This window comes from Cryptotermes secundus, unplaced genomic scaffold, assembly GCF_002891405.2.
Source record: "Cryptotermes secundus unplaced genomic scaffold, Csec_1.0 scaffold120, whole genome shotgun sequence".
Classification (NCBI taxonomy): Eukaryota; Metazoa; Arthropoda; class Insecta; order Blattodea; family Kalotermitidae; genus Cryptotermes; species Cryptotermes secundus.
Window position 1 is genome coordinate 2,380,565 of NW_019742442.1, and position 26,724 is coordinate 2,407,288.

General features: G+C 39.5%; 1 protein-coding gene across 3 annotated transcripts in view; it reads right to left on the reverse strand.

Moving 5' to 3' along the window:
* Nucleotides 1–619: 619 nt before the first annotated feature.
* LOC111873082 (putative fatty acyl-CoA reductase CG8306) overlaps nt 620–26,724 on the reverse strand; it is a 45,988-nt gene continuing 19,883 nt past the window's right edge. For all 3 annotated transcript variants that reach the window (XM_023867485.1, XM_023867483.2, XM_023867484.2), the window contains exons 2-9: nt 21,678–21,921; nt 18,454–18,705; nt 15,815–15,963; nt 13,297–13,406; nt 10,863–11,055; nt 8,074–8,313; nt 2,235–2,492; nt 620–1,327 (exon numbers count right to left, since the gene is read on the reverse strand). In XM_023867485.1, coding sequence (XP_023723253.1) covers nt 1,189–1,327; nt 2,235–2,492; nt 8,074–8,313; nt 10,863–11,055; nt 13,297–13,406; nt 15,815–15,963; nt 18,454–18,705; nt 21,678–21,884 — 1,548 coding nt within the window. In that variant the 5' untranslated portion in view covers nt 21,885–21,921 and the 3' untranslated portion in view covers nt 620–1,188. The remainder of the gene's footprint in view (nt 1,328–2,234; nt 2,493–8,073; nt 8,314–10,862; nt 11,056–13,296; nt 13,407–15,814; nt 15,964–18,453; nt 18,706–21,677; nt 21,922–26,724) is intronic.

Sequence of the window (26,724 nt, forward strand, 5' to 3'; positions counted from 1 at the left end):
AGTAGGAGAACCAATAAAAGGTAAGGTAAAGTTGTCCATGTGCTTAAATAATTAAGCACTGTGCCATGAAGTTGTATGGGGGAGTGGATGTACAGATCTACGTTTTCTTGACCTAGGCACTAGGTGGAAGTTAGCGGTCAGCATCATGCCCCAGCTGCTTTACCCCCGGGGATAGCTTGCCCCTGTACCCATTGCATAGGAAGCTGGGTGGGACCCAGATCCAGTCTTGATGACATGGAGAAGGGAGAATTTCTGCCCCTACCAGGACTCGAACTCCAATTCCTCGGTCATCAAGCCCATAGCCAGTCACTATACTGACTGCATTATCCCGGTAGGAGAACAAATAAATGAGAGTTATGTTATGTCAACTGGAGTATATTTGTATTCCAGTATGATAATACTACAAGTCTACAAGTGTGCTACCCTGGATACATCCAAAACAGTAGGACAGGGCTTAGAAATTTTAAACTGCCCCTTTCAAATTTCCTTTTAATGTCATTTTTTTTAAAAATGTCCATTATAGCCAGATCTTTATCATTGATATTTTCATTCCTGGATGCTGACACTGAAGAACAGAGGAAGGGAGCCAGTTTCTTTCCCAAATGTAGAACACTTCTGATATCCTGCGAGTATGTGAAACCTTTATTATTATAACAAAACATAAACTGAAGAGTGCCATCTTACAAAACATACTCTGTAGTACAATTCACACACAAGTAATTCCTAAACTGAAGAGTACCATCTTACAAAACATAAACTGTAGTACAATTCACACACAAGTAATTCCTAAACTGAAGAGTGCCATCTTACAAAACAAACTGTAGTACAATTCACACACAAGTAATTCCTGAACTGAAGAGTGCCATCTTACAAAACAAACTGTAGTACAATTCACACACAAGTAATTCCTATTATGTGAATTAAATACATTTACTCAAATCACATGAACTCATTTATTCAGAACTTAGCAATGAATTCTCTAACAAATCTATAGTCTGCTGTCCTCTATTCTTACAGTTGCTCCTGTGAAACTATAATCCTTGTTAGATGAAATCAGCCCCAATAATATTCCCATAACAGTGCTTAAAAATTGCAGTATTTATAAATGGGGGGGGGGATATTTGTATGAAACTGTTACATTTAAGACATCATCTTCTTTCAGTTAATTAGTCTGTGTCTGCCAAAACACTAAAGACAACAAAAGAGTGTATATGAAATGACAACAATCCAGCTGCTTTTAGACAGTGTGGTCCCAAGTGCTAGTGAACCAGACCACCAGATCAGACCAAACACTAATGCTTGTGTCAGCAAATTCACCACCATCAGTCTGAAAAGGAATAAAAATTCCGAGTCATAAAATAATGATAATTATTATTAATTCCTTGCTATGCCTAATGCAGACTGTAGTAAAATTAAACATCTTCTGTTACTAAAATGTAGTGCATGTAGGCATCAGATTAACTGATCCCATGCCATAAAAATACAGTGAATTGAAATTATGAGGTAAATTGATAAACAAGAGCTGTATTGTAAGATTTGAGGTTTTCACGGCAGTGACTATGAAGAAAGCAGTCTTCTGCGATGTGGTGCCGTGTAGATATTGTGTTAACCGACGTTTCGGAGGACTTAGTCTGTGAGCACCTGCTCGCGCTGGTTCCTCGCTCATGGATTTTCTTCCTTTTTCTTCTAGCCTGAAGATGGAGGTGATACGTTCTTCCGAAATGTCGGTTAACAGAATATCTACATGGCGCCACATCCCAGAAGACTGCTTTCTTCAAGGGCTGTATTAATTGATTCTATGATATTAAAACCTGGAACTTCTATAGAAAAGTAAAGCTGTCCCTGTACTTCACTTAGTAAGCACTACGCCATGAAGCCGTATAGGGGACCGGAGGTATGGACACACAATCTGACACTTCTATACTGCTAAAAAAAGGAGGGGAGGGGGGCCAGCAACAAATCTCATCATAAGCTAATTCACTCCAAACCACATCGAAACTCATTTCATATAAGATTTTCTATATGTTATCATCCTTTCTCCATCCTTGTTACCAAGCAAGTTGGTTCAGGCAGCAATGCTTCTGACTTATATTTTTGAGATGCCCATTACAAATCTTGGTGATTTTACTTAGTCCCTCCATGCTCCCATGACAATAAATGATGTTTTATCTGGACACTGCTCAGCATATTATTATGCACTGAGGAAAAGAAAAATTTTCTAAGATGGTACTCACATATAATTCTTGCGTCTAGCTGCTTGAAGAGTCCGTGGGTGCTCATTGTTAAGATATATTCTTACTCCCTGGGCCATACTATCAAAGTATGTTACCCAATCCAACTGTGAGATGTCAAGGTTAAACATTTCCTTGTCTTTACCACTGAGTCTTTTCTGAAGTTCTTTGGTTTGATTATTCTGAAATAGCCACTCGTTGAAGATAAATGGTGCTAGCCGACCGAGAGAATTACCAACATTTGTGTGCAAGCGAACCAGGCTGCAAGCACAAAAAATATAGGAGATGAAATACCAATGATTACTGCTTCAGCTGTTATTAATGTGTATTCTTTGCAGTAAATCCAAGAGGTGAATATATACAGGAGAAATCACACCTACCCATCTGAAACTTCTCAGTTTGATGGGATAGAAATGTATGCCTCTGAAACTTGATTTATATATACAGATAGAATAAATAAGGTGACAATTGATATTATGAATGCAGTAATACCTCATACTTTGTTAGGCTCTGCACTGGAAGTTTGTGAAACATGTTTAATTTTTCATCATAATAATCAAGTACAACTCTTACTTGATGTAATCCACAAATCAAATTTTATCTCTTTTCTTAAAAAAACACTAGCCATATGAAAAGTGGTATGAAATGTAAGATGTAGGGCCCATTCATGTGTACAGTTTTATGTTGGATCTGAGGTTCTCATGACAGTGACTACGAGGAGTATAAGTCTTCTGCAATTGTGAACTCAGTAGTTGGAGAGAACCTGATGTTTTGGTGGAACATACAACCTGCATCTTCAAGGTCAAAAGTAAGCCAAGTAAGAAACCAGCAGAATATTGTTGGATATTTGTTCAGACAAAGATAGAGAAACTGCCACTGCTAGGCAACAGCTGTGTAACACACAACAATACCAAAGCCATCACTAAGCGACAAACATGCAATAATGGAGGAACAGTTGGAAGTGGTGTCTTCTGTGACTGCACATTGTGAGTTACTTAGGCAGTGGGAAGCCAATTAGTTCAGCTCAGAAGTCAGTCAAGAATTTGACAGCTGAACACAGATATCGGCAGTTGGAAGTCAGTTCAGTTCAGGCCAGGAGCTAGCAGCTTAAGGAAGTACTGGCTGAAGCCAGTGGTCAGAGTATGAGGCTGGCAGGAGATGGTCACCACCTTGTGAGAACATGAGCCCAGAAGCAGAGGAACATCTGTTACTGGAAGCCGCTACCTAGCAATGTGACTGATCTGTGAGGTGTAGTCCCAGGCTGCATAAGCATCCAATAAATCCAACAGTCGATCCAAAACCTGTCTATCATCACTTAACATATGGCAAGTTCCTCTGAAACACTGGGATCTCTCTGAACTATACTGTCCTGCAACCCAGGAGACCATACTCTATAAACTGTTCTTATTTAACACATTTTTCAATAAGGCAAACATTTTATGAAATTATTAGAAAAATAACTCCTAGCTTTGCACCATAATATTTTAGTTGCAATCAACTTTGCAATAGTAAACAACAGATTAGTATGTGCAATAACATAAAATTACTTATATCTAATCAATGTCAAGGTCAATGATATATGCAACATATATGGAAAACATAAGCTCCTTAAACTGGGGACTTTTGTAGCTTCAATTTTAATGCTAACATACTACAACTGATTTCTAATAACCACTGTCCTCATCCATAAACTGTACATCTCATACCTACACAAGGCAAGTCATAAAGTTAAAATTTTATTTATTTATCCACACTTTCATGGAATAGAATACATAGATTAAATGAATGAAATTTGTGAATGAAGTAATAATTGTAATACAGTTAAAAATAATTTAAAAGAAAGGGTTATGTTTTTCTTCTGCATTAAGAATGACCTAATTCGGTAAAATTAACGTGTTCAAGTAAAGAAATTTATTGGAAGAAAATGAGCTAATGTTACTTCAGCATGTATGTATATTCACACAACTCTGACACCGTAATGATAACTGCAAATAGATGTAATAACTTATAGTAATAAACAATGAATTTGTGTACAGAAGGATGTAAATACATAGATTATGAGTTCTGAAAGTGAGGGGTTACTTTATTCACATACAGGTATATCACTCCCAAGATCTAATTTGCAGGAGCATCTATTTCTTAACAGTATGCTTAAGAATTTAATTAATATTCTACAATTAAGTTCCAAAAGTACTTGTCACATTTCTTTTCCTTTAATGAATGCCTCCACCTGCATACAATGACCTGCCAAAGTTATAAATTAAGCATCGTTTAAATCAGTAAACCATTTTTCATTTTACACCTACACCTCTAGACATGTGCACATGCATCCACATATCACACAATGCACATGCCACATACAACACAACACACAAAAAGAAACAGTTATGAAATTCTGTATGTGTGTCGTGCATGCTCAGTGCTGTTCACCTACTGTAATTTACAAATTTGAGTTATAAAACTTGCCATATGAAATTTCACTTGTCTACTTATATATTCTCATCTGCAAGCTGAGAATTTAACAGAAATTTCATTTGGCTACCTTACTGCTGCTAATCATTTACCACAAATAACCTTTACAGATACTATAAAACAGATGTATGTAATAAGTGTCTTAACAGACTGACAGAAATACGTTGTGTCTAATATGCAATTTGATAGGAATCCCATTATTCCATGGTCATAAATTTAATAAACCTAGTGTTGGTACTGTTTATCAAACATTCTTCTATACGTTAAGATTCTTAAACATCGTAATGTGCAAAACTTTTAAGTAATGTCTGACAAACAACAAAAATTTTAAAAGTTCTATCTTCTGGGGTATAATTCCATGTAGCTCATTGAAAGTCAGTGGACATTTCAGAGGAACACATCACCTCCATCTTCAGGGACAAAAAAATAAGGCAAGACAGAAACCAGCATGAAGCAGGTAGCAAGGAGAGCAATCCACTTGCTGGAAGTTCTGGTTTATATATTTCTCTGCCATTGGATCACTCTGTTCTGTGTGAGAGCCAATGAGAACTGGCAAATTCTCTTTCACTCCTATTAGTTAGGGGGCATGTGGTAGCGTAGTTGGTTGAGGCACTATGCTACAAGCTGGAAGGTCGTGAGATCGAATCCCGATGAGGTGGATTCCTTCAATTTACCTAATCCTTCCAGCCGCACTATGGCCCTAGGGCCAACTCAGCCTCTAACAGAAATGAGTACCAGGAATATTCCTGGGGGTGAAGGGTGGCTGGCACGTAAGGCTCACAATGTCACCACTATCTGTGAGCTAACTGTCTAGAATATCTGGGAGCCTCAACATCTCACAACCCTATGGGCCTTCACGGGCTGTTACAGGGATACCTTTACTTTACTTACTTACCTACCTACTTACTTTACTCCTATTAGTTCACTCTGTTTTGTGAGCAAACCAATGGGAAACGATGAGTTGTCTCGTGGTTCTCTCCTGTTTCCCCATATGAACCTGAACTTTTGGCAGACAGATTTTTCTGTTTTCTACCAGCATTATGCAGGTTTCTTGGTTGGCTTATACTTCTACCCTGAAGATGGAGGCAATATATTCCTCAAAAACACTGGTTGACTTTCAGTGGATTACACAGTGATATGTTGCAGAAAACATAACTCTTCATAACCATCACTATAACAGCTTCACATTCTACACAGTTAAAAATGCACAGGTACTTATGGAAATTATGCACAGAATGGATCTGTGGGAGCCTCCCACAGTGAAGAAAATGCTATCCAATGGCCATTGGTTCATGTGCTGCCTAACGACAAAAGTATAAAAAAGCAGACTTCCGACATGCTAGCATTGAATCACTGTCCAGGCCCCCTAGGACAGTGTTTCTCAATCGCCGGGCCATGGCCCGGTACCAGGCTGCAATCTCACAAAGGTTTAGAATCACTGCCTTAGGGAATTAAGAAAATTCACTGAATGAAAGAGGACTGATCAGTGTGTGTTGGTTAGCAGTAGAAGTATCAAATTTGAGGCAGTGATTAGAGAGTTGAGTGAGTGTGTGATGAACTTATACGAGAGTGTGACATGTTTGAAAGAGAGAAAGAGACAACTCGTCCCGCTAGTACATGGCGTTCGTCACTTGTTTTTGGCTGGAGTAGTAGAAGTTGTAGTTGCAGTGAATTCAGTTTTAAAGTTTATAGTAGTTCCTTGCACATAGTGAGTATAATGCCAAAAATGGCGGACGTTCCAGCGCAAGGATATCGGGCATTTTGGGCAAACAATCATGCCTCCCTGCAGATGGAATACCAGGTCCTAACAGGACAATATCTGGATGCAGACACCCAATACAGGGAACTGTTAAAAGTTTTATGTGCCACTGAAGAGGTGGCAGGCTATACACCTGCTGCAGTCAAGGAGTCCTGAATGGTTGGCTATAGTCGATGCCATCGAAGAAAATAGAGCTAGTGTCTGCAAGGCTCTAAGCAGGAAGATCCTTTTCAGGGCTCTCTATGGCATATATACAATCACATTCGGTGACTTAAAGGCCACACTCAAGGCGAGTAACACAGCAGGCCAGAATACAGCACCAAAGTCTACACGACAATCATCCGCTCAGGATGATGGTTTCCAAGAAGTCCAGAGGCAGAAGTGACAAAGCACCAAAGAGACCGCCTGAACTTCAAGGAAAGCAGTAACAACAGCAGTTTCTGCCACTGTGAAACCCCCCAAAAGGAGGTTGGCACCAGGAACGTTTTTACCCCTTTCAGGGCAATGGTAATCAACATGGCCACAGAGTCACTGGATACAGAGGCCAATACACAACAAGAGGCAGTTCCTAGCAAAACAGGCAGGCTGCCACCAATAGTGATAACGACCACAACTAACCTCATTCAGTTGCAAAAACACCTCAAAAGTGTGGTTAAAGAAACTTTTGAGTTCTGTAACTCCAGAAAAGGAACCAGAGTAATCACAAAAACCTTGGCAGATTTTGCAGCTGTCAGATCCCATCTTGAAACCCACAACCTCTCCTACTTTACCTTCTACCCTAAATCTTTGAAACCTATCAAAGCTGTAAGATGCTACCTCCCGATCAGTACCCCCGCAGAAGACATCTCCGACGGACTGGTAAGCCTAGGTTTTGACACTATCAGCAACAAACAGATGTCAACTACTAGTGGTTCACCTGAGGAAACAGCAACCAAAAACCTCTCCCTATTCCTTATCACCTAGCTCAGAATGCCAACATCCCAAGAGATTTTCCAATTGTCTAATCTCTGCTACACTGCAATTATGGTAGAGGCATACAGAACTCAGAATGCCTTACACAGTGCCATAACTGCCAACAGTTCAGCCATGTCTCGGAAAACTGCAGGCAACATCCCTGTTGTTTGTGGTGTGGGAGCAGCCACTTGCACACGGAGTGCCCTGACCAGGAGTATGCATCTTCCACCCTTACATATGCAACTGCCAGTTGGTGGAAGGAGAAAACCCCCATCCCACCAATTATCGGGGTTGCAGACTTGTGAAGGAGCAGCTGCAGAAAAAAAGAAGACACAGAGGGCACCCAAGACTATAACAGGAAGGGTGTCCTCTTCCAACCTAACTATTCCAGGTTTATCCTTTGCAGCAGCCTCCAGCCATTTTTAGAGGACAACAATATCACCGCCATCACTAGTACAGGCTGACCTGATGTGAAGGAAGTTTCACAGGTATTCATCAGGCATGCCTTTCTTCCCTGCTCATCTGTGATATTCATTCTAACAGCAATAAATGTGTGTTATACTTTGATGTGCTTGTCTCTCAATGTCACCAGACTCAACATCCCACAATTCACTAAATTGTGTAAGTTTATTTTATATTAACTTGCTATGCACTTACATCGGCTTGCCACCTGCTACCTTAATGATGGTGTCCAGAATATAAGCAGGGATGAAATGAAGAAAAATGGCAGATATTCTGAATAGCAGCAAACTTGGCAGCAACTTAAGTGTAGGATACCAAACAGCTGACTTCAAAGGATATTTGTGCAGTAAGCCATTGATCCTGTTCCCCACTTTTGACCACTGGAAAGGATTTGTGGTGCTGGTAGTGCAGTGGTACACAGGTGTAGTCTGTGGCCTGTCAAAACAACATTTAATAACTAAGACACCAAAAATATATGCAACATAATAGAGAAAATTACATAATTTTCCATCATCTTTAACTTCGGAAGATTTCAGATTGTTAAGAAAAGTTATGTCTTCTGGAATACACTGCCATGTAGTCCACTGTAAGTCAACCATTGTTTTGGAGGAACATGTTGCCTTCATCTTCAGGGTTGAAGAATTAAGACAAGCAAGAAACCAGCATGAAGCATGCAGCTAACAACCTGCTCCATGGCAGTTTCTTGCTTGTCCTACTCTTCAATCCCAAAGATGGAGGCAATATGTTCTTCTGAAACACTGGCTGACTTTCAGTGGACAACATGGCATTATATCCCAGAAGACGGAACTTTCCTTAACAATGACTGTGAGGACCTAAAATCCTTCTGGTTATTGTTTATGCTGTAGTTATTAACATAGTTTGATGTCCCCCTCCCCTTTCTATTTTATTCTAACATAGTAATTTCTAAAAACTTATTTTATTTAGTCTTGCCATTTATATATTTTTTAATATAAACATATTACAAAATCTATAACACTGCAAGATTTAATATATGTATAGGGTGACATGTCGCGCTAGCTGGATGCTAGCTGGAAAATGGATTTGTTTCCATCCTCAGGTGAGGGGGGGGAAACACCTGCTCTGTTGGGTCTGTTAAGAAAAGACCAGTGATTGAGGTTAGCTCTTTCCAGGGGACCCAGTACAATAGGTGTCTCCCCTTCACCTGAGTCAGGAAACAGATCCAGTTTCTGAAACATTGTGTTTTCTAGTTTTTAGAACACTGGACAATGGACAAAGTCCAAAAATCCAGTAATTCTGAGTAATATGCAACATTATCAGAACCCTTTACAATCTACCAAAAATTTATGGCATAAACATTTACTGTACATACATTATAAAACTTTTAAAAATGATCACACCATTTCTGGCAGACTCAAAGCAGGCATCTTACACAGCACGATATAAAATTAGGACTGCCTATTACAGAGCAGCACCTAGAAGCTTGAATCCTTTACTGCAAGGATGTGCAGATATCTGTCTATATTAGCAATTTGTAGTGTTAATTTCTGCTACAAAAATAAATCACAAGGTATGGGAGAAAGTATGCATGTAAAATGTTGTATTTCAGCATCCTGTTGCACTGCATTCTTTCCATGTATTTTCTTCCATCTTTTGTGCAACTTATAGAAGAAATTATAATTCAAAACTCTGAATTAAAACAAATACATGGAAAGTATTTGTCTGAGTTTTCAGATCCTCGTATTTTTATTGTTCAAGGAACCATTATTCCCTATAAACATATTCACTCCTGACTACTCAGTTCTGAAAGAGATATAACATAGTGGGTTGGTACAGTTATAAAGTATTGGGCTCATATCTGAAGCAACTCAATACAATTGGCATAACATGATTTTGACACAGCACAAAAGAACAATAAATAAACAACAAAAATCACAATTCTGTTACATTTTTAAAGGTATGCACCATTTTTCTTTTATTGCTAGTGGGGTGGGACTAAGTCCCTTGTACTGCAGCCACTTCTGGCCTATTGTACCAGCCCCAGATGATAGGTGAGGGTGACTGTGGAGCAATTGGTGGAATTAAGATTGGCAGAGGAAACCGAAGTACTCGGAGAAAACCTGCCCCAGTGCCACTTTATCCACCATAAATCCCACTTGACCAGACGCAGGATCGAACCCGGGCAGCCGTGGTGGAAAGCCAGCAACTAACCGCTTGAGCTATGGTGCAGCCCTATGCACCATTACTACGAGTAATTATCAATTTGCAAAATTCTAGCCAAATTAATATAGTTTTATTTCTGAACACATTCATGGTAGGAAGAGAGGTTCCTGCTTCACTTTCCCCTGCACCAGCTAATCAAAGATAAGTCAACTGTTTTCTGGACCATGTCAAAAGACTGTATGGTAGCCCACTTCTTTTTATTGCAAGCTCATATACCAGGCATCATGACAATGAAAAAAAATATATTATCTCAGTAAGTTGAATAGGTAAAAGGACATTTAATGGGCAGGAATTGCTCTACCTTCCTTCGAATCACTGTTAAGAAAGCAGAATTCTATTTTCTAGGATAGAAATGCTTTGTAGTTCAGACTACACAGCATTTGACCATCGCTGTGAGAACTCAAACCAAACATGTTAAGAGTGCAGATTCCTGTACAAAGCAGAGTGTTTTATAAGATACCATTCTCTCAGACATTACTTGATATATTGCAAAATGGACCTCAAAATTTGAACATAATCTGCCAGATAGATGTTATGATATTATCATGAGTTAGTGACTACACATAGACATGGAGTTTGGACTGATAATTTGATTTGTCATGGAAATGTGTTTACTGCACCGTTGCCTAGCAATTGCTGCATCTATTCATTCCATTATTCTGGCTCTCAGCCATTATGTCACAATTCATTGGTTTACAGTATACATACTACAGTGTGTAGTGATGCAGGCAGTGATGTAGTAGGCTACTCAAGCACGTGTCAGTAATGTAAAGTTAGCATACCTGGTTGTGCCCACATGCCATGCGGCAGCAATGAGTTCATTGATGACTATGTCAACGGGAATATAATCGTAAATGACATCCTTATCAAGAGGCAAGCGGCGCACTATACCCTTTGCTGCACCCATTAGAAAGCCTGTCGGTCCATTCTTAGAAACAGTCCAGCCTGGAATTGGTTCCTTCCAAGCACAAGTAACTGCAACATTACAGCAATCCTTATCAGACTTTTAAGTTCTTCTGAAATGATAAGTAACCAGTCTTGAAGGGTTTTAATGATGGTTGTGTATTACACTTAATATTCTAGTTTCCTGTACTTTGTCCATTATCTATTACTGTAAAACGCAGAACATGTTTTAGGAGCTGGATCCACTGCTGTACTCAAGTGAGGTACTTTACTCAGCTGGGTCTGTTACAATGAATCAATACCATTTATTGTTCTGCTTTCCAGAATATCAGACAAAGCAATTACTACTTTCACCTCATCCAACTGTCCACATGGATATTATGAATACTGCTCTGAATGAATACAGCCTAATCAAATTTTGTCTTTATTCACAATGAAAAAGTATTTTAACATGTTTTGCTACTGAAGACACAGTTCAGATTGTTAACTGGTTTATTTAACAACCTACAAGTCATAACTACAAATACTTGTAACACTGTTGCGGGTTTAGACAATTTACAAACCCCCATGACAATTTCTTCAGTAGTCTTCACATATTTATAACGCGGGAGCTATACAAGTGTCACTGAAGTACACACTCCCAATACCTTCTGAGTTATCACCAACTATCACTGATTATCACACATAAACTCTTCTTATCATGCATTTGGTTCTTCTTTTTCCATGGCTGCTAGACTTATAACGTCTTCTTCATATTCACAATTCACTCTTTGCAACTGAACTCAGCGACTGCTAGACTTCAACTGAACTGCTTAGGCATTCCAGTTCTCTTATAAACCCTCAGCCAGACAGCGGAAAACGCACCTCGCTTCCCTACTGCATAATCGCCGTGTTCACAGGCGTTGCTGGGCAGCACTGCCAAGAGTTGTTTATTGCTGTGTAGTAACCGTGGTGTCTCCTGTTACGTCACTGTGGGAAGTGCTGTTACATCCCTGCGGGGAGGGGTGTTTACCGAGCGTTGCATAATGATGGAAGGAGTGGCGGTATGTGATGTCACTCGCGAGACCGCAGAGTTCACGTGACCCCTACTGCCTGTTGCGCCATCCACATCACAGCATCAAATGTATATGGTGGTTGAGAGTTAACCTGGCCATGGTCACCTGCAGAAGCTGGCATGAATCAACAGGTCTGAAGGCATGGCCTCCATGATGCTATTGAGTGGGTATTGATGGGTATGAGTGACAACAGTTGTATAGCTTCATTTAAGGGCCTTCAGATAAACTATGGACCCTCTCAGCCATGAGCAAGTAGTCTGGTAACTGGATTGTTGACTGACCACTGGCCACTGAGATGGCACCTATATGTCATGGGACACCCAGATAATGCCATATGTAGCAAATGTGGACAGAAGGAAAAATCTTTCTACTATATACTTTTCTATATCCAGTTTTGGCTGGGCAGAGAATAAAGATTTTCCACCATCCATGGTTAGAGCTGATAGATATTAGAAGGGTCTCAAGTCAGAAAGGTTCTAGCTTTAATACTGAGGTCTGGGCTTTCAAAGGGCCTTTAAAAGATTGGGTATTGTATCAGTGGACCCAGTAGTGGCTTGAGTGTTTAGGGTGACTGGAAACTGTCCTCCCCGAGTCAACACAATATAACACAAGCTATTAAAAGCTTGTCACTTCTTCTACAGTGGAATCCCCATCTAACATTCCTCTGTTTAAGATTTTCCCTCATTAAACACTCAATTTCACTGAACCCAAGCCAATAAATTTCAATGTTAAATTACCTCCATTTTAAGAGAGTCCTTAGTTTAGCATTTGAATCCACTGCTCGAAAAAGAACTCCTACTGTGGTTGTCACTGTATCATGTTACCATTCCTTACTTTGCCCATGCATGATGCATGTCCCCCACATCCACCTCATCCTTCTTGATTTAATTACATGAATAAGAAGGATCATAGTTATGAAGTTAAAATTTGTTGTATAAAACAGAGATTAATGCAAGACTGTAATATGTGACCATACAAAGCCTTTTTTACATTGGAGGGAAATAAAATGAAGTTGTTCCTGGGCTTAATTAATTATCATGCGAAGAAAACATATGGTGGGGGCAGAGTACAGACCCACATATTTTCAACTTCAACACTAGGCAGAGAATGAGTAAATCTACTAGTACACACTGAATACATTATAGTATTTTGAACAGAAACTCTACTGGGAAAAGAGATTTTAATTCACTTTTTCTTTTTCAGATTTATAATTCCTGCCATGGCTCATCTCAGAGATATGCTTGTTTACAATACTCACTCACGCTTGGTCGGACAATAGCTGATGGCACTTGACTGATGGCATTAGCAACTTCATGTTCTGCCAAAGCTTTGGTGAATGTGTATGTGTTTATATGGTCATGGAGAAGCCTGAAACAAAAGTTGCAAAACCATCACTGCAAATCCTTTGGAATGCAAGTCAACAACTCCTGATGTATGGAGTATGCACTTTATAAACTTTACCATGCAGAAAGAGAAAGCAGAATCATATCTCTAAACTTTTCTAAGACAAAGATTTCCCATTACTGAAGACAACAGATCTCGGCAAAACAAAAATCAGGACTAATGCCTGCCACTAAATTATCATTGTCATCATTGCCACTGCTGTCATTATCATCCTTCAGTATTACTGGGGCCTGTTCTGATATCACTGCTGATCAGATCACCTTCATTCAGGTCTCCCAAGATATTGTCCTTCCTGGTGTCTGTACTGTATTGTACTGTGGTGTTCACTGGTAGTCTATTATCCTCTGTCCTTTCCACAGTCTTCTGTATTTCTCAAAATCTAAAATGTTAGCTATGGTAAGTTGTTCTCTAATAGCTTCATTGCACACACAATCTCTCACTGTCCAGCAACTGACCTGAGGAATATTAACACGATTACTCCCACAGAGACATTCACTTACCAATGTTTTTTCTAGACTACCACATTTCACCATGATTGGACAGGGACAAGCCATGGCAAAACAATATATTTATCTTTCAGAATTCACTTTCAGCATGAAATATTTTCCTCTGCTGCTAGAAGATGTAATTAGTTGCCTCTTGTGAGCCTATTGATAAATGTAGACTGTTTGATACTAGCTTATTTCAAGAGCAATACTGCAAACCACTAAAGTACAGGAAACGCTGGAAGCAGTGTTGCTGGGATGGAAACAGTTAAGTCATACCTGTTAACCAAATCTGAGCAGCTTCAAATAAATCCACTCTTGAATTAATAAAGTAATTAGTGGTCCTGCCACTTGAAGCACTTCTAGTTCTCTTATTTGGTGTGCCACTCAATTATCAGGTTGCATTTTGGATGACTTCTAGGACTTTGAACAATGTTGTCATCTCTTGTGTACTTTTCAATGTTGTGGAAAACAGAATACAGTCATGAGGTAATAAATCTACTTAATAAGGTGGGCCAGCGTCAGTGGGATGTTATGCTTCATCAAGAATTTCCTTGTGTCAGCTGAAGCATTATCATGATGCAACAAGTGTGAATTTATTTTCAGGCCATTTCTCCAAAACTTCATGTCTTACATGTCTCAGAACATCAAATAGAACAGCTGATTGACACTCTACCTGTCTGTCATCGTGAATTTCATCTGACATGGATAACTGTTTATTCATGCCTTGATTATCCATATCAGAAATTCTGAAATTTTTAAATTCAGCAAATTCAAATGTTCTAGTTTGGCTGAGAGTTTCCTTTCCAAATTCAAATTAAATACTAAATACATTTCTGTAGCAGTCTTTCAAAGTTTCATGTACAAACTGATTCACATATATTCTTGCACAAAGTCAGCCATTTTACAGTGCACTGGCCACTACTAAAAACACATTTACACATTTTACTCATAAGTAACATAAGGCATAGATCTCTCTTCAGCTGGTGTGACATAATAAAAAATTGTCAATAATATCTATGGCTTATTCTTTATATGGGGCATGCAGTAACGTAGTTGGTTGATGCACTATGCTACAAACCAAAGGTTGCGGGTTCAAGTCCCAATGAGGTCGTTAGATTTTTTTCAATTGACCTAATCCTTCCAGCCACACTATGACCCTGGGGTCGACTCAGCCTCTAACAGAAATGAGTACCAGGAATTAATTAAATAATTTTCCTGAGGAGTAAAGTGTGGCTGGTGCGTAAGGCTGACAACCTTACCGCCATCTTTGAGCCGATTGTCTAGATAATAATGTGGGACTCTCAACGTCTCACAACCCTATGGGCCTTCATGGCCTGTTGCAGAGGTAGCTTTACATTTTTTACTTACATTTATTCTTTATACACCTAGTATATGTTACCAAGGCACAATATATCAGTCCTGGAATTTTATTATTTGTCTTCATATTCCAATACACTGACATATTTTATTGTTCATGTGATAGCTTTGTAAGATGTATTACATTCCAAGTGTTTAAAATAAAAGTTTATCCTTGGAGCCTAATGTCAATGTACATCATTAAAGCTGCTAAGTTCTGCAATACACAACATCAAGGCAGTTTTGCCTTCAATTTCAAACTGATGACATATTTAACAACATACTGCACAGCTGGCAGAACTAATCAATGCCTGGGTGCTTTTAGAATTCTGAATAAAATATATATTTACTGTAAAATAACAAGAGCTCTAATACTCCTGCTTCAGTTGTTCACACACTCAGTGAACCAAGGGTGTTTGCCTTAAATGCAGTTCTTTGTCTCTGCACTGTGCCCAGAAAAGAAGTTTTCAAGCGATTTTACTACTTGATTTAATGGTTCCATGTCAAAAAGTAGTATAAAATACATACTGTGGTGTCAGATCATTAAGGGCTTCATCACTAAGACTGGCTGTGAGGTCAATCACTTTGCTTGCATCTTCTGGCACGGGATAAAGAATCTCCTCAATTTCTCCCTTCCGATTGCTGTTTACATATGCACTAGACACATGTACAAGAGCCTGCACAGAAAATCATATTCTTCATATACACACGCACACACTGTTACATGTTGCTAGGCAATGTGCTGGTAAACAAGTTCCCATGAAGACAGATTCTTGGTAAACAGTCCGTTGCTGGTTTACACAACAGATGAGGCTGTGCTTTTATGTTGTCCAAGCCAAGCAGCAGTGGAACAACGGGAATAGATCTTGGAGTGTGTTTGGTGCCAGTTTGAGACCGTAGTGGAACACGACCATTCGTCGCACCAGGAGTTCAACAGGAAGGCTTTCAGATTGGAGTTCATGAAGTAAGCAACTGGGATGTTCAGTGGGTTGTGGAAAGTGAGAGAGTGGGCAGTGTGGGGGGGTCGGTGCCCTCTGAAGCAAGACAATAAAGATCGGACGTTGTGGAGGAATAGACGACCTCTGAAATGGAAGAAGAACCTGCTAGCATTACTAGCAGTGTTAGCATAAGAGGAACTGGAAATGTGTGAGCATTGGCCACTTGGGATAATTTTATCCTGCCATTTGAAAAAAAAAAAAAAAAAAACTTTACATATTATTGGACACTGCATATTTCTGAGCTTGCTTTCTGAATTCAAATATCCACCAGTTAAGGAGGTGTTAACTGGTAAGCANAGCCATCGCAGAGAGAGAGAAAAGAACTCGCAGGAAGGTGCTGAAAGCACAGCCCCCAGAAAGGAAGGTGATACACCGTTAGGCTATTCGAGATGAACAGACTTAAGGAGGGAGCAATGTCGCATATACACCCATTGCTAAGCAACATGTTGGGAAACAAGTTCCTGCAAAGACAGATTCCTGTTAAACATTCTGTTCCTAGATCATGCAACAATAGATGAGGCTGTGTTTTCTGTGCCAAGCAACAGTAGAATAATGATAAACACACCGCATTACACACATGCAACAGAAGAACAACAGGGTTATGCAACCTGTTTCTAGGCAACAGCTCAGTAAACACATTTCTGCATAGGCAGTATAAGCAGCAACATCACACAACAGTGGATAATGACCACATGACATGTTTTCTATAGGTGCGCGGTGAAGGTTTATAGGGGACAACAAAGTTTGTTTGTGGGCAGCCATAAGCTGGAGAAGTGAGTAATAGACAAAGTCCATGAGAGTTTTTAGCTGAGTTCCAAGGTTCCAGGGTGACTGAACAAGAAACGGCAAGAAGACTTCACAGTGATTTGAAGTGCTAATTACTGTGTTGAGATTCGTTGCTAGGAGACGACTAGTGTAAACTGAGAATCCTAGTGGGTGTGCAACGATGAACTGTAAATTGTGTAAATCAGTGACAGCACTGTATTAATTGTATTTAGGAGAACTTGTAATTGAAGTGCTAACAGAGCCAATCATCTGACCTGGAACCCATTATTTTCGTCACGTGTGCCTCCCTGCATGTAATTATATATAAACCTTTTGACATCCATTGCACAGTTTTCCCAAAGCTACTCGCTGTAACATTCCACACATCAAAAAGAATACAACTGATATGGCTCCTAACTTGCAAAGAACAATATATTTTCATTATGACAGAAAGACTTTCCTGTATCATTTTAACATGTGTATTACCCAGAATCTATTCATTCATGAATTCCATACTTCCAGAGCTTTGTAAAACTACAGTTTTTTGCTGATTACAATTAAATGCTTGAGCTATCACTATGAGACCTCAAAGCCACAGTGAGCTATGAAGGCACAGACCTCCTGCTTTCATAGTACCAAAATCCTGTATTCTGAGATGTATGATTGGCAAACAGAATCCAGATATGTATATTTTTATTTTACAGATAGTAACTTAAATGTTAAAAATTGCTTTATTTATTCTTGGGTTATTTAATGGTTTAATTGTACTCATCCTATTCTGTCACACTAGTGCCTCAATACATAACAAAAGGAGAAACAACACTACCCACACGTCAGAGGATGGCAAATAATACCCCAATCTCCCATTTTCACAGAGTGATGTGGAGACATGAACCTCAGTAGTTTAAGATTTGAAATATTAAGAACATTCATAACATATTTTTAACTTAAACATCTTTTAACATAATTAAAAATCTTTATATAAAACTATGACCTTATGTACCATGATATATGTAATAGTAGTTCCTTAACATGTTATTGCCTTCTGAAGGTGGTCACAGCTGACCGAAACATGTAAAGGAATTATATAAATATATACTGAGTCATTTTATTATTATTTAATGGTGCTTTCAGTTTCTAAGCTAATACAGTGTTGAATGACAGGATGATCATTGAATAATGAACAGTGGTCATGGCCTAAGGTACTATCTTCATATCTGCTTTGAGGAACTGTGAAAAACAGCCAAAGCCCTCAGCTATGATACCTATCCTCTAGGCTGAAATTATAATCCAGGACATTCCAAATATGAAGCATGAATGCTACCCACCATGATGTTCAGTCTGCATTTATCATACCTGAGGCTACTTTCCATATATCATTGGTATGTAACAAGAGCAACCTACCTCCAGATGGGAAATTTCCTTGCATAGTTGTACAACTCTTCTTGTCCCTAAAAGGTTGATACTGACACCTGGTCTAAGGGTAGCCTCAAAGTCCAGTGTGGCAGCTGAATGGAATACAACATTAACATTTTCAGTCAGTATTCTTCTATCAGCAGGAGTTAATCCCAGGTTATCCTCTCCCACATCTCCAGCCACAGCAACCACCTTCTGGAATATATCTGCACCTCGTAGTTCTCTCAACTTTTCATATAGCTGTGGAACAAGATAATACTGATTATATTCATCATTTCATTTTTCCGTAGATTACCATACTAACGTCTTTCATCATATACTCCCTATGCAATCTGTATGGCCTTTTCTTTCACATAATCAAATGTCACGTGCCTAGTTGCAGTAGTGGATTATGTATCCTTGTTAAGCTCAGAGATATTCTGTAATAATTTTACATTGTACATGAATATGAGTCAATCTAACTGGGTGCATGATTCAAGGCACACAATGTCTTAGAAATTTCAGAAAAGGACTGACAAATAATTTCAACATATATTTCTGTGCAGCAGCTGGAAACACTGGTGAGGTGGTGCATGTTGCAACACCTAACTATATGATCCAGAAGTTTTGTGTTGGTTACTGAAATTCAGGTTATTTTACAGTTGCAGTCAAGTTTTTCACTGACATCATGTACTTCTTTTCTCTGTCAGAAACATGGGTGATAAATTGTTAGAGCACAGAATCAACATTAAATTTTCTGTGAACTGGAGAATAATGCTACCGGCACTTACAGAAATTGTTGTGGAAACGAAATAATAAGAAACCCACAGATATCTGTGTGCATTAAGTGATTTTGAGATGAAAGAAATGATATGAAAGTCATCGAAACATACTATCATTTGGCAACATCAACAACTGATCAAAAGTGTACTCATTTTGATTTTGTTTGTGAGACATTTTCATGTTCTGGAAACTGTAAATTTCATCACCAGAATGCAGGGAAAAATCATAACATAAAGAAAGCTATCAGATATTTTGAAAATGTGGCACAGTTCAGATATTTGGAACAACTATAACAAATCAAAACCTGATTCAGGTGGAAATTAAGAGGATATTGAATTCAGGTAATGCTTGCTACAATTCAGTCCAGAACCTTTGTCTTCTCCTCTGCAGTCTAAAAACATAAAAATCAGTATATACAAAACTATAATTTTGCCTGTGGTTCTGTATGGGTGTGAAACTTGATCTCTGACATTAAGGGAGGATCATAGACTGAGGTCATTTCAGAACAGGGTGTTGAGGAGAATATTTGGACCAAAGACAGATGAACTGACAGGAGGTTGGAGAAAACTGCATAATGAGGAACTTCATAACTTGTAGTCTTCTCAACGTATAATTAGAATGATCAAGTCAAGGATTATGAGATGGGCAGGGCATGTAGAACGAATGGGGGAGAAGAGGAATGCATATAAGATATTGGTGTAAAGCCTGAAGGAAAGAGACTGATTAGGAAGACCAAGACATAGGTGGGTGGACAATATTAAAATGGATCTTAGAGAGATAGGATGGGATGGTATGGATTGGGTTGATCTGGTTCTGGATAGGGACCAGTGGAGGGCTCTTGTGAACATGCTAATGAACCTTTGGGTTCCATAAAATGATGGAAAGGTCTTGAGTAGCTGCACAACTGGCAGCTACTTAAGAAGGACTCAGCTGCATGAGTGAGTGAGTGAGTGAGTGTAAAGAACACTATAGAACACAGTTTTTCGAAAACAGGATCTGTTTCTGCCCTCAGGTGAGAATGTGGAAGACACTCCATTGGGTCTGTTTGAAAGTCACTGGATGTTAGCTTTATATAATGGATCCAATAGAGTATGTGTCTCCCATCCTTTACCTGAGGCTGGAAACAGATCCAATTTCCAAAACATTGTGTTCTTTAGTATTCTGTAGAATATTGGAATATGGACAGGGTCCAGAAACCCAGTAATCTCAAGTGTTTTACACCATTATCAGGCCCTTTAGAATCTACCTGATCTACAGCTTACTGAACAACACTGTCAATAGCTCAGAGTATGCATAATTACTGAGTTTTAAAGAATGCAGAAGGAAGAAGTCAAAGCCTAATTTAAAGTGTTATCTCAGCATGTGGCTGGGGAGCCTGATGAGAAACACGAAACACCTCAGTTTGGTAGCCAGTTCCCAGAACACTATTTTAACCTGGGGTTTCCCAAGTTCAAAGCAGAAGTGCTACCCACCTGAGCACACCATTAAAATGACAATGGAATTTAAAACATTGTAAATCTATGTTCCCTGTCATTAACAGCTTTTTTTATCTGTTATTTTATGACACTTTCAATATCTAAACTACACAGTGTCAAATAAATGGTAGGATAACTGATGAATAATGAAGGAAGCAATCATAGCCTAATATAGGTACTAGCCCTGCATTTGCCTAGAAAGCCTGTGGAAACAACGGATAACCCAGCAGGACAGTCAGTGTCGCAACCAAGCATTTGCTGAATGTGAGTCTACAGCATTACCACCACACCAACCCACTCAGTGCATCAATAAAGTTAATTCATATTCTGTACACACAGTTCTAACTGGGACATGCTACAACCCTGAAAATTAATCCATAAAAAACTACAACTTTACCTGCTTTTTGTACAGGTGTTAAACTTGGCCTGTCAATTAAACAAACAAAACCTGAGGGTATTTAGGAAAAGGCTCAGAGAATATTTGGGTCAAAAAAAAATAACAGGAGACTGGAGAAAATTAAATAATGAGAGCTTAATAAATTTTACTCTTCACCTAACAATGCTAGAGTAATGAAACTGAAGGGGGTTAGATGAGTAGGACATGCAGCATGCATGAAGGAACTAAGAAATGTGTTAAAAATGTCTGGAAAACCTCAACAGAAAATACTACCTAGGAAACCTAGGAACATAAGGGAGGGTAATGACCAAACAGATATGAACATGAACTAGCCTGAACTGACTCAAGTTTCTGAGAACACATGTTTTTTACAACCAGGGAACTTCTTGATCACCTGAACACCCGACAACTTTTTTAGGTAATTGACAATGTCTGTAAGCATCTGGTGAAGCTGTGAACTGCAGATACAGGGAAAAAATTATTAATTTTGTTCCTTAGTTTATTTAAGAATTCCATGTCAACTGTGGAGATAAAGAACAGATGATAAGGGAAGTCAGAATATCTAGTGCAGTACTTACTGCATTCTTAGTAAGTTCTTCTAATCTTGCTGAAACATCTTTGTCTTTCTTGGGACGGACTAGCACGTAAATGGTTCCAACATCAGGACATGCTCTGAGCAGCTTCTCGATCAGTGTCATACCAAGGAAACCAGTTGCTCCAGTAACGAAAATGTTTTTCCCTCTAAAGAATTCCTGTATAGGACTGCTATTGTCAATGTTCTCCATTGTGGAGCCAGTGGTCTTACTTGATTATTTGGGCTCACTGAAATATATCAAATATAACTTCTGTTACTGTCTGTAGATTTTGCAATCAATATGTGTGTTCTTATGAAGATGAGGAATGCTATTACTTTAATATATATTTTAGAGGCTATGACCAGTGGACGAATTAATAAGATGTTCTATTACATCTGGATTAATTAATTAATTTAATTAATTTCATCAATCCATTCAGGTACATAACCATTGGATATAGAAACTGTCAGAAGATTACACTGATATATTACATAAGATTGTCTTAACATATAAGAAACTAAATAATGCAAGCTGAAATACAAAGCTATAATTACTAGAATACCCCATCCATACTGTTGCATTATATTAAAATATCTATATATACTAAAATATCTAGTATGTGTGACTGGATTTATTGGCCACTTATACACTCATGACTCGTGATTACACTTTACAGATCACTCACACAGGGACTAGTGTCCTCAGCCTATTGCAGTCTTCACTAGCCATTTCCCAGAAGCGGATTTTAAGACAGGAACTATAACAGTCTCACTGAATTACACACTCCAAATCCCACACATAAAATCTTCTCATCACAGCCAGACTTTCAACTGAACACTCTTGCAACTAACTCTTTTCTTCACAGCCTTCCGTGCAGAACTGAACTTGGTCTAACCTTGTCCCTTGCTTATAACAACTCAGAACGGATCACATATATAACACAATTGTATTGTTGCGTTCGTGTCTGCTGCTGTGGGAACGTGTTTACCGAGCCGATGCCCAGAAACGGCCCTGATATATCTGCTGATCTAGCGGTCGTTGCGTAGCAACAGCCACATACACACACACAGACGGCCGCCGTGCAAGGGTCATTTAATGTCCACCCCTTTAGTCAAAGATACTGCTGCTATGATACATAGATTGCCACTTCTACACTCCAGCTGCGTTCAAATTTACATGCAATGGTCTGTGTCGAGTTAACCACTGAACTTTAAAATTTAGGCTGACAACTCTTCATTTTAAAATAAATGGTAACTAAATATTATAAGCAGACAAAGCACCCACAGTATCCCCGGGGGCTGAACCTGGTTACCATCTTTAGATTACATCTTCAGTATTAGTAATGTGTGTAATATAATGTATCTCAAAGTGCTGTCTTTAAATTAACAGGGGAATTCACATTCTGTTAACGCATTTCCATTTCATAAAATCTAGAACTAGTAAGATATAACGCTTACAAATAAATGTCTAGACTCAGAAGAATCCCACAGTTTGTGAGCGATGAAAGAGAACCAAGGATTTGATTCCCTGCCCAACGAGAAGAAACTGTCATCAATGAAACCTACCACAAAGTTGACAACTGCAGAAAACAGGCTTGATTGTTTTTGTTTATGCTTGGGAAGCATTCAGTCAAAAATATGAGGAAAATGTTTCGCAAGAAAACATTCTTAGAATGTGAAAGTGTCTTGTTTGTGTGTCTGTTCCTCATAATCACAGCGGAAATTTCAATTATCTTCAGCATACCATATGAAATTCACATTTCAAATCACAAAACGATATTGTCAGTTTGAATAAAAAAGTAAACTCCTACATACTGGGAGGTTCTTACCTTTGTTGACCGGTTCACGGTTCTGCGCTTCACAGCGACCGGTGCGCCGCAGGCTGCGAGGCGCTTTCGAATTTTGCGGATGATTTTTGCTAGCAGGGTTTATTTTTGCAGTTGGTTCCTACTGTCTGCCGCCGAAGGTGAGATCGACCCGCTATTGTCGTTTTTTTTTCTGATGAAGCGTGGTTTCATTTACAGGGATATATAATAAATACGCAAATAATCGCTACTGGAGTTCACAGAATCCACATCTAATCCACTAAGTCAGGCTGCACCATAGCTTAAGCGGTTAGTCGCTGGCTTCCCACCGCGGCGACCCGGGTTCGATCCCGGGTCTGCTCAAGTGGGATTTGTGGTGGACAAAGTGGCGGTGGAGCAGGTTTTCTCCGAGTACTTTGGTTTCCCCTGCCAATCTTCATCCCACCAATTGCTCCACAATCACCCTCACCTGTCATCTGGGGCTAGTACAATAGGCAAGAAGTGGCCGCAGTACAAGGGACTTAGTCCCACCCCACTAGCAATAAAAAAACACTAAGTCCCGTTCAATCCAGTGAAAGTTGGTGTCTGGTGTGCTCTAAATATAAGGATTGTTGGTTCTGTGAGTTTAAAGAAACAATTAATTGCGAAAAATATATGCGTGTAGAGTAACAGCATTTTCAGAACCTCCTGTGATCTGTGAATTGTAGCTATTTCATTCCGTGCGTCATCGGCCAACAGGCATTTCTGTATAACCTGACTGTCGAGTAACTGTCGATTCAAGGAAAGAAAAGTTTTCCGTTGTACTTATCACTGATATATTTTGGGGCTAAGTCATATCAGCACGACCTCGTAAGCCGTTATCAGAAACATTCTAACATATCGGAACTTACAAAACAAGTAAACATGAGTGAAAATAATAGCAGAGGTGTTTACGTATGTAAATTGATTTCGAAAGCAAATTAATACCGCAGAACCCTGGGTATGAATAATTCAAAGGGACTCGCTGTGAAAACAACTACTTAAAAACTTACGAAAGTGGTATTTTGGACTAATGGAAATTTGTACTATTATAAGACCATTACGAAACTTGACGCGAGGAATATATGTAGAAATTCCTTTATCAAGCCTGACTAACTAATAAAGAATAAATTAACTTCCTGGTAGAACAATAACATTCCCTGAGCAGACAGTGGGAAGTTACGAAGTTATTAAAGAAATTATTGCCACGGAATGAAAGAGTCCATTACCGTCTCGTTCTATAACAAATAAAATATAAAATCCATGGAAACTGAGACTGCTAGCACATCCCAACTATAGACAGAGAACATGTCTGATCGAGAAAGAAGGAAATTTCACTGTACATACAAATTACATAAAATATAAGCAAGCGGGGTGGCGTAGTGGTAACGCTCTAGACTCGCATTCGATAAGTGCTCGGTTCGAATCTCGGCCGGGCACCGCCTATCCTCACTGAGGATTTTCGAGGTTTCCTTCAGTTCCTACAGGAAATTTCAAGATAGTACGTCCATTGGTCACGACCGCGTCCTTCCAAATCTTTTGCAATTCATCAGTGATCCTATCATTATGCGACTGTCTACATACTGACAGCGTCATAAAATAATCCACACACCCAACTTACTTACTTATTCATGGAGCTGAGCCCTTCTGGAGGAGCCGCCAAACTTGCAGCAACTCTAGAATTTCCCAGCATTTTATGGAACCCGAAGGTTCATCACCGTGTTCATAAGAGCCCTCCACTGGTCCCTATACTGAGCCAGATCTATCCAGTCCATACCATCCCATCCTATCTCTCTAAGATCCATTATAATATTGTCCACCCTCCTACTCCTTGGTCTTCCCTGTGGTCTCTTTCCTTCCGGCATTCCCACCAATAAATCCACACACACATATGACACAAAATGTAGAATTCATTAAGCGCTGCATCCTTCGTTTTTAGATTTGGCGAGTATAACGAAATGCAAGGGAAGATATTTTCCTACTCTAAGCAGTAGTATATACGACAGCCGGGGTGGCATAGTCGGTATAGCGACTGGCTACGAGCTGGATGACTGCGGAGTCGGAGTTCGAGTCCCGGTAGGGGGCAAGAATTTTCTGTTCTGGGGTCCACCCAACCTCCTATACAATGGGTACCGGGGGCTCTTTCCTCGGGGGTAAAGCGGCCGGTGCGTGAAGCTGACCACTCACCTCCAGCTAGTGCCGAGGTCAGGAAAGTGTGGATCTATTCATCTACTTCCCATATGTCTTCATGGCGTAGTGCTTAATTTGTTGAGCATAGGGACAACTTTTACAATGCACTGGGGTCCACTCAGCCTCTAACAGAAACGAGTACCAGGAATCTTCTTGGGGGTAAAGGGCGGCCGGCGCGTAAGGCTGAAAACTTTACCGTCATTTGTGAGTCGATTGTCTAGAAAATGTGGAAGCCTCGACATCTCACAACCCTATGGGCCTTCACTGCCTGTTGCAGGGATAGCTTTACCTTTTTATACCTTAAAACGTTCAATATTCTATATGTCCCCTATGCTAATTTTCGTATGTTAAATGGCAACCTATAAATCCTATGCACCTTTTTTCACAAACGTTCACCTGTTAAATGGTTTGGGTAATGGCATGTCAGCACACACGGACGTAACATCCGTACTGTGTACTCCACTTTATTCACTCCCTGTGGGGTATACTCGTAAGCAAACATGTCAATAGGTGCGAGGCCTCAAGTGGTGGATTTTTTTAATGTCTGATTTAACTGCCACTGATGGCTTGCCTTGTGTTAGGTTTATACCCGTATATTTTGTCTTGTATTGGAACTGGTATCCGGACATAAGGGCTAGATCAGTCGATCTGACCCAACTGAGTAGGTTTTTTCCTCAAGATGGAGACATAATCCAGTCTCCGAAACGTTTTTAATAAAAACAAAACAGGAATGTGGATAACAGTCCAAAAACTCAATAATTGTATTAATATATCATCGTCACAAACTTTTAGGACTTATACATGTTTTGCTCCCTCGTTGGTGTCTCCACCTTATCGTGGTGAGGGGGTTTGAGTATGCCAAGGACCCTGAGAGCTATACCAGCGGTAGCGTAGCTACTGGCAGGGCCTCCCTTGCTGGACAGGTCAAAGGGTAGGCATCAGACGAAGAGAGACACCAAAAACTGATGCCGGAAGCAGCGTCATCAGTAGCGACTTGAAGCACAGAGCAAATGATGCTCGAGATGGTTCAAGTTCGTA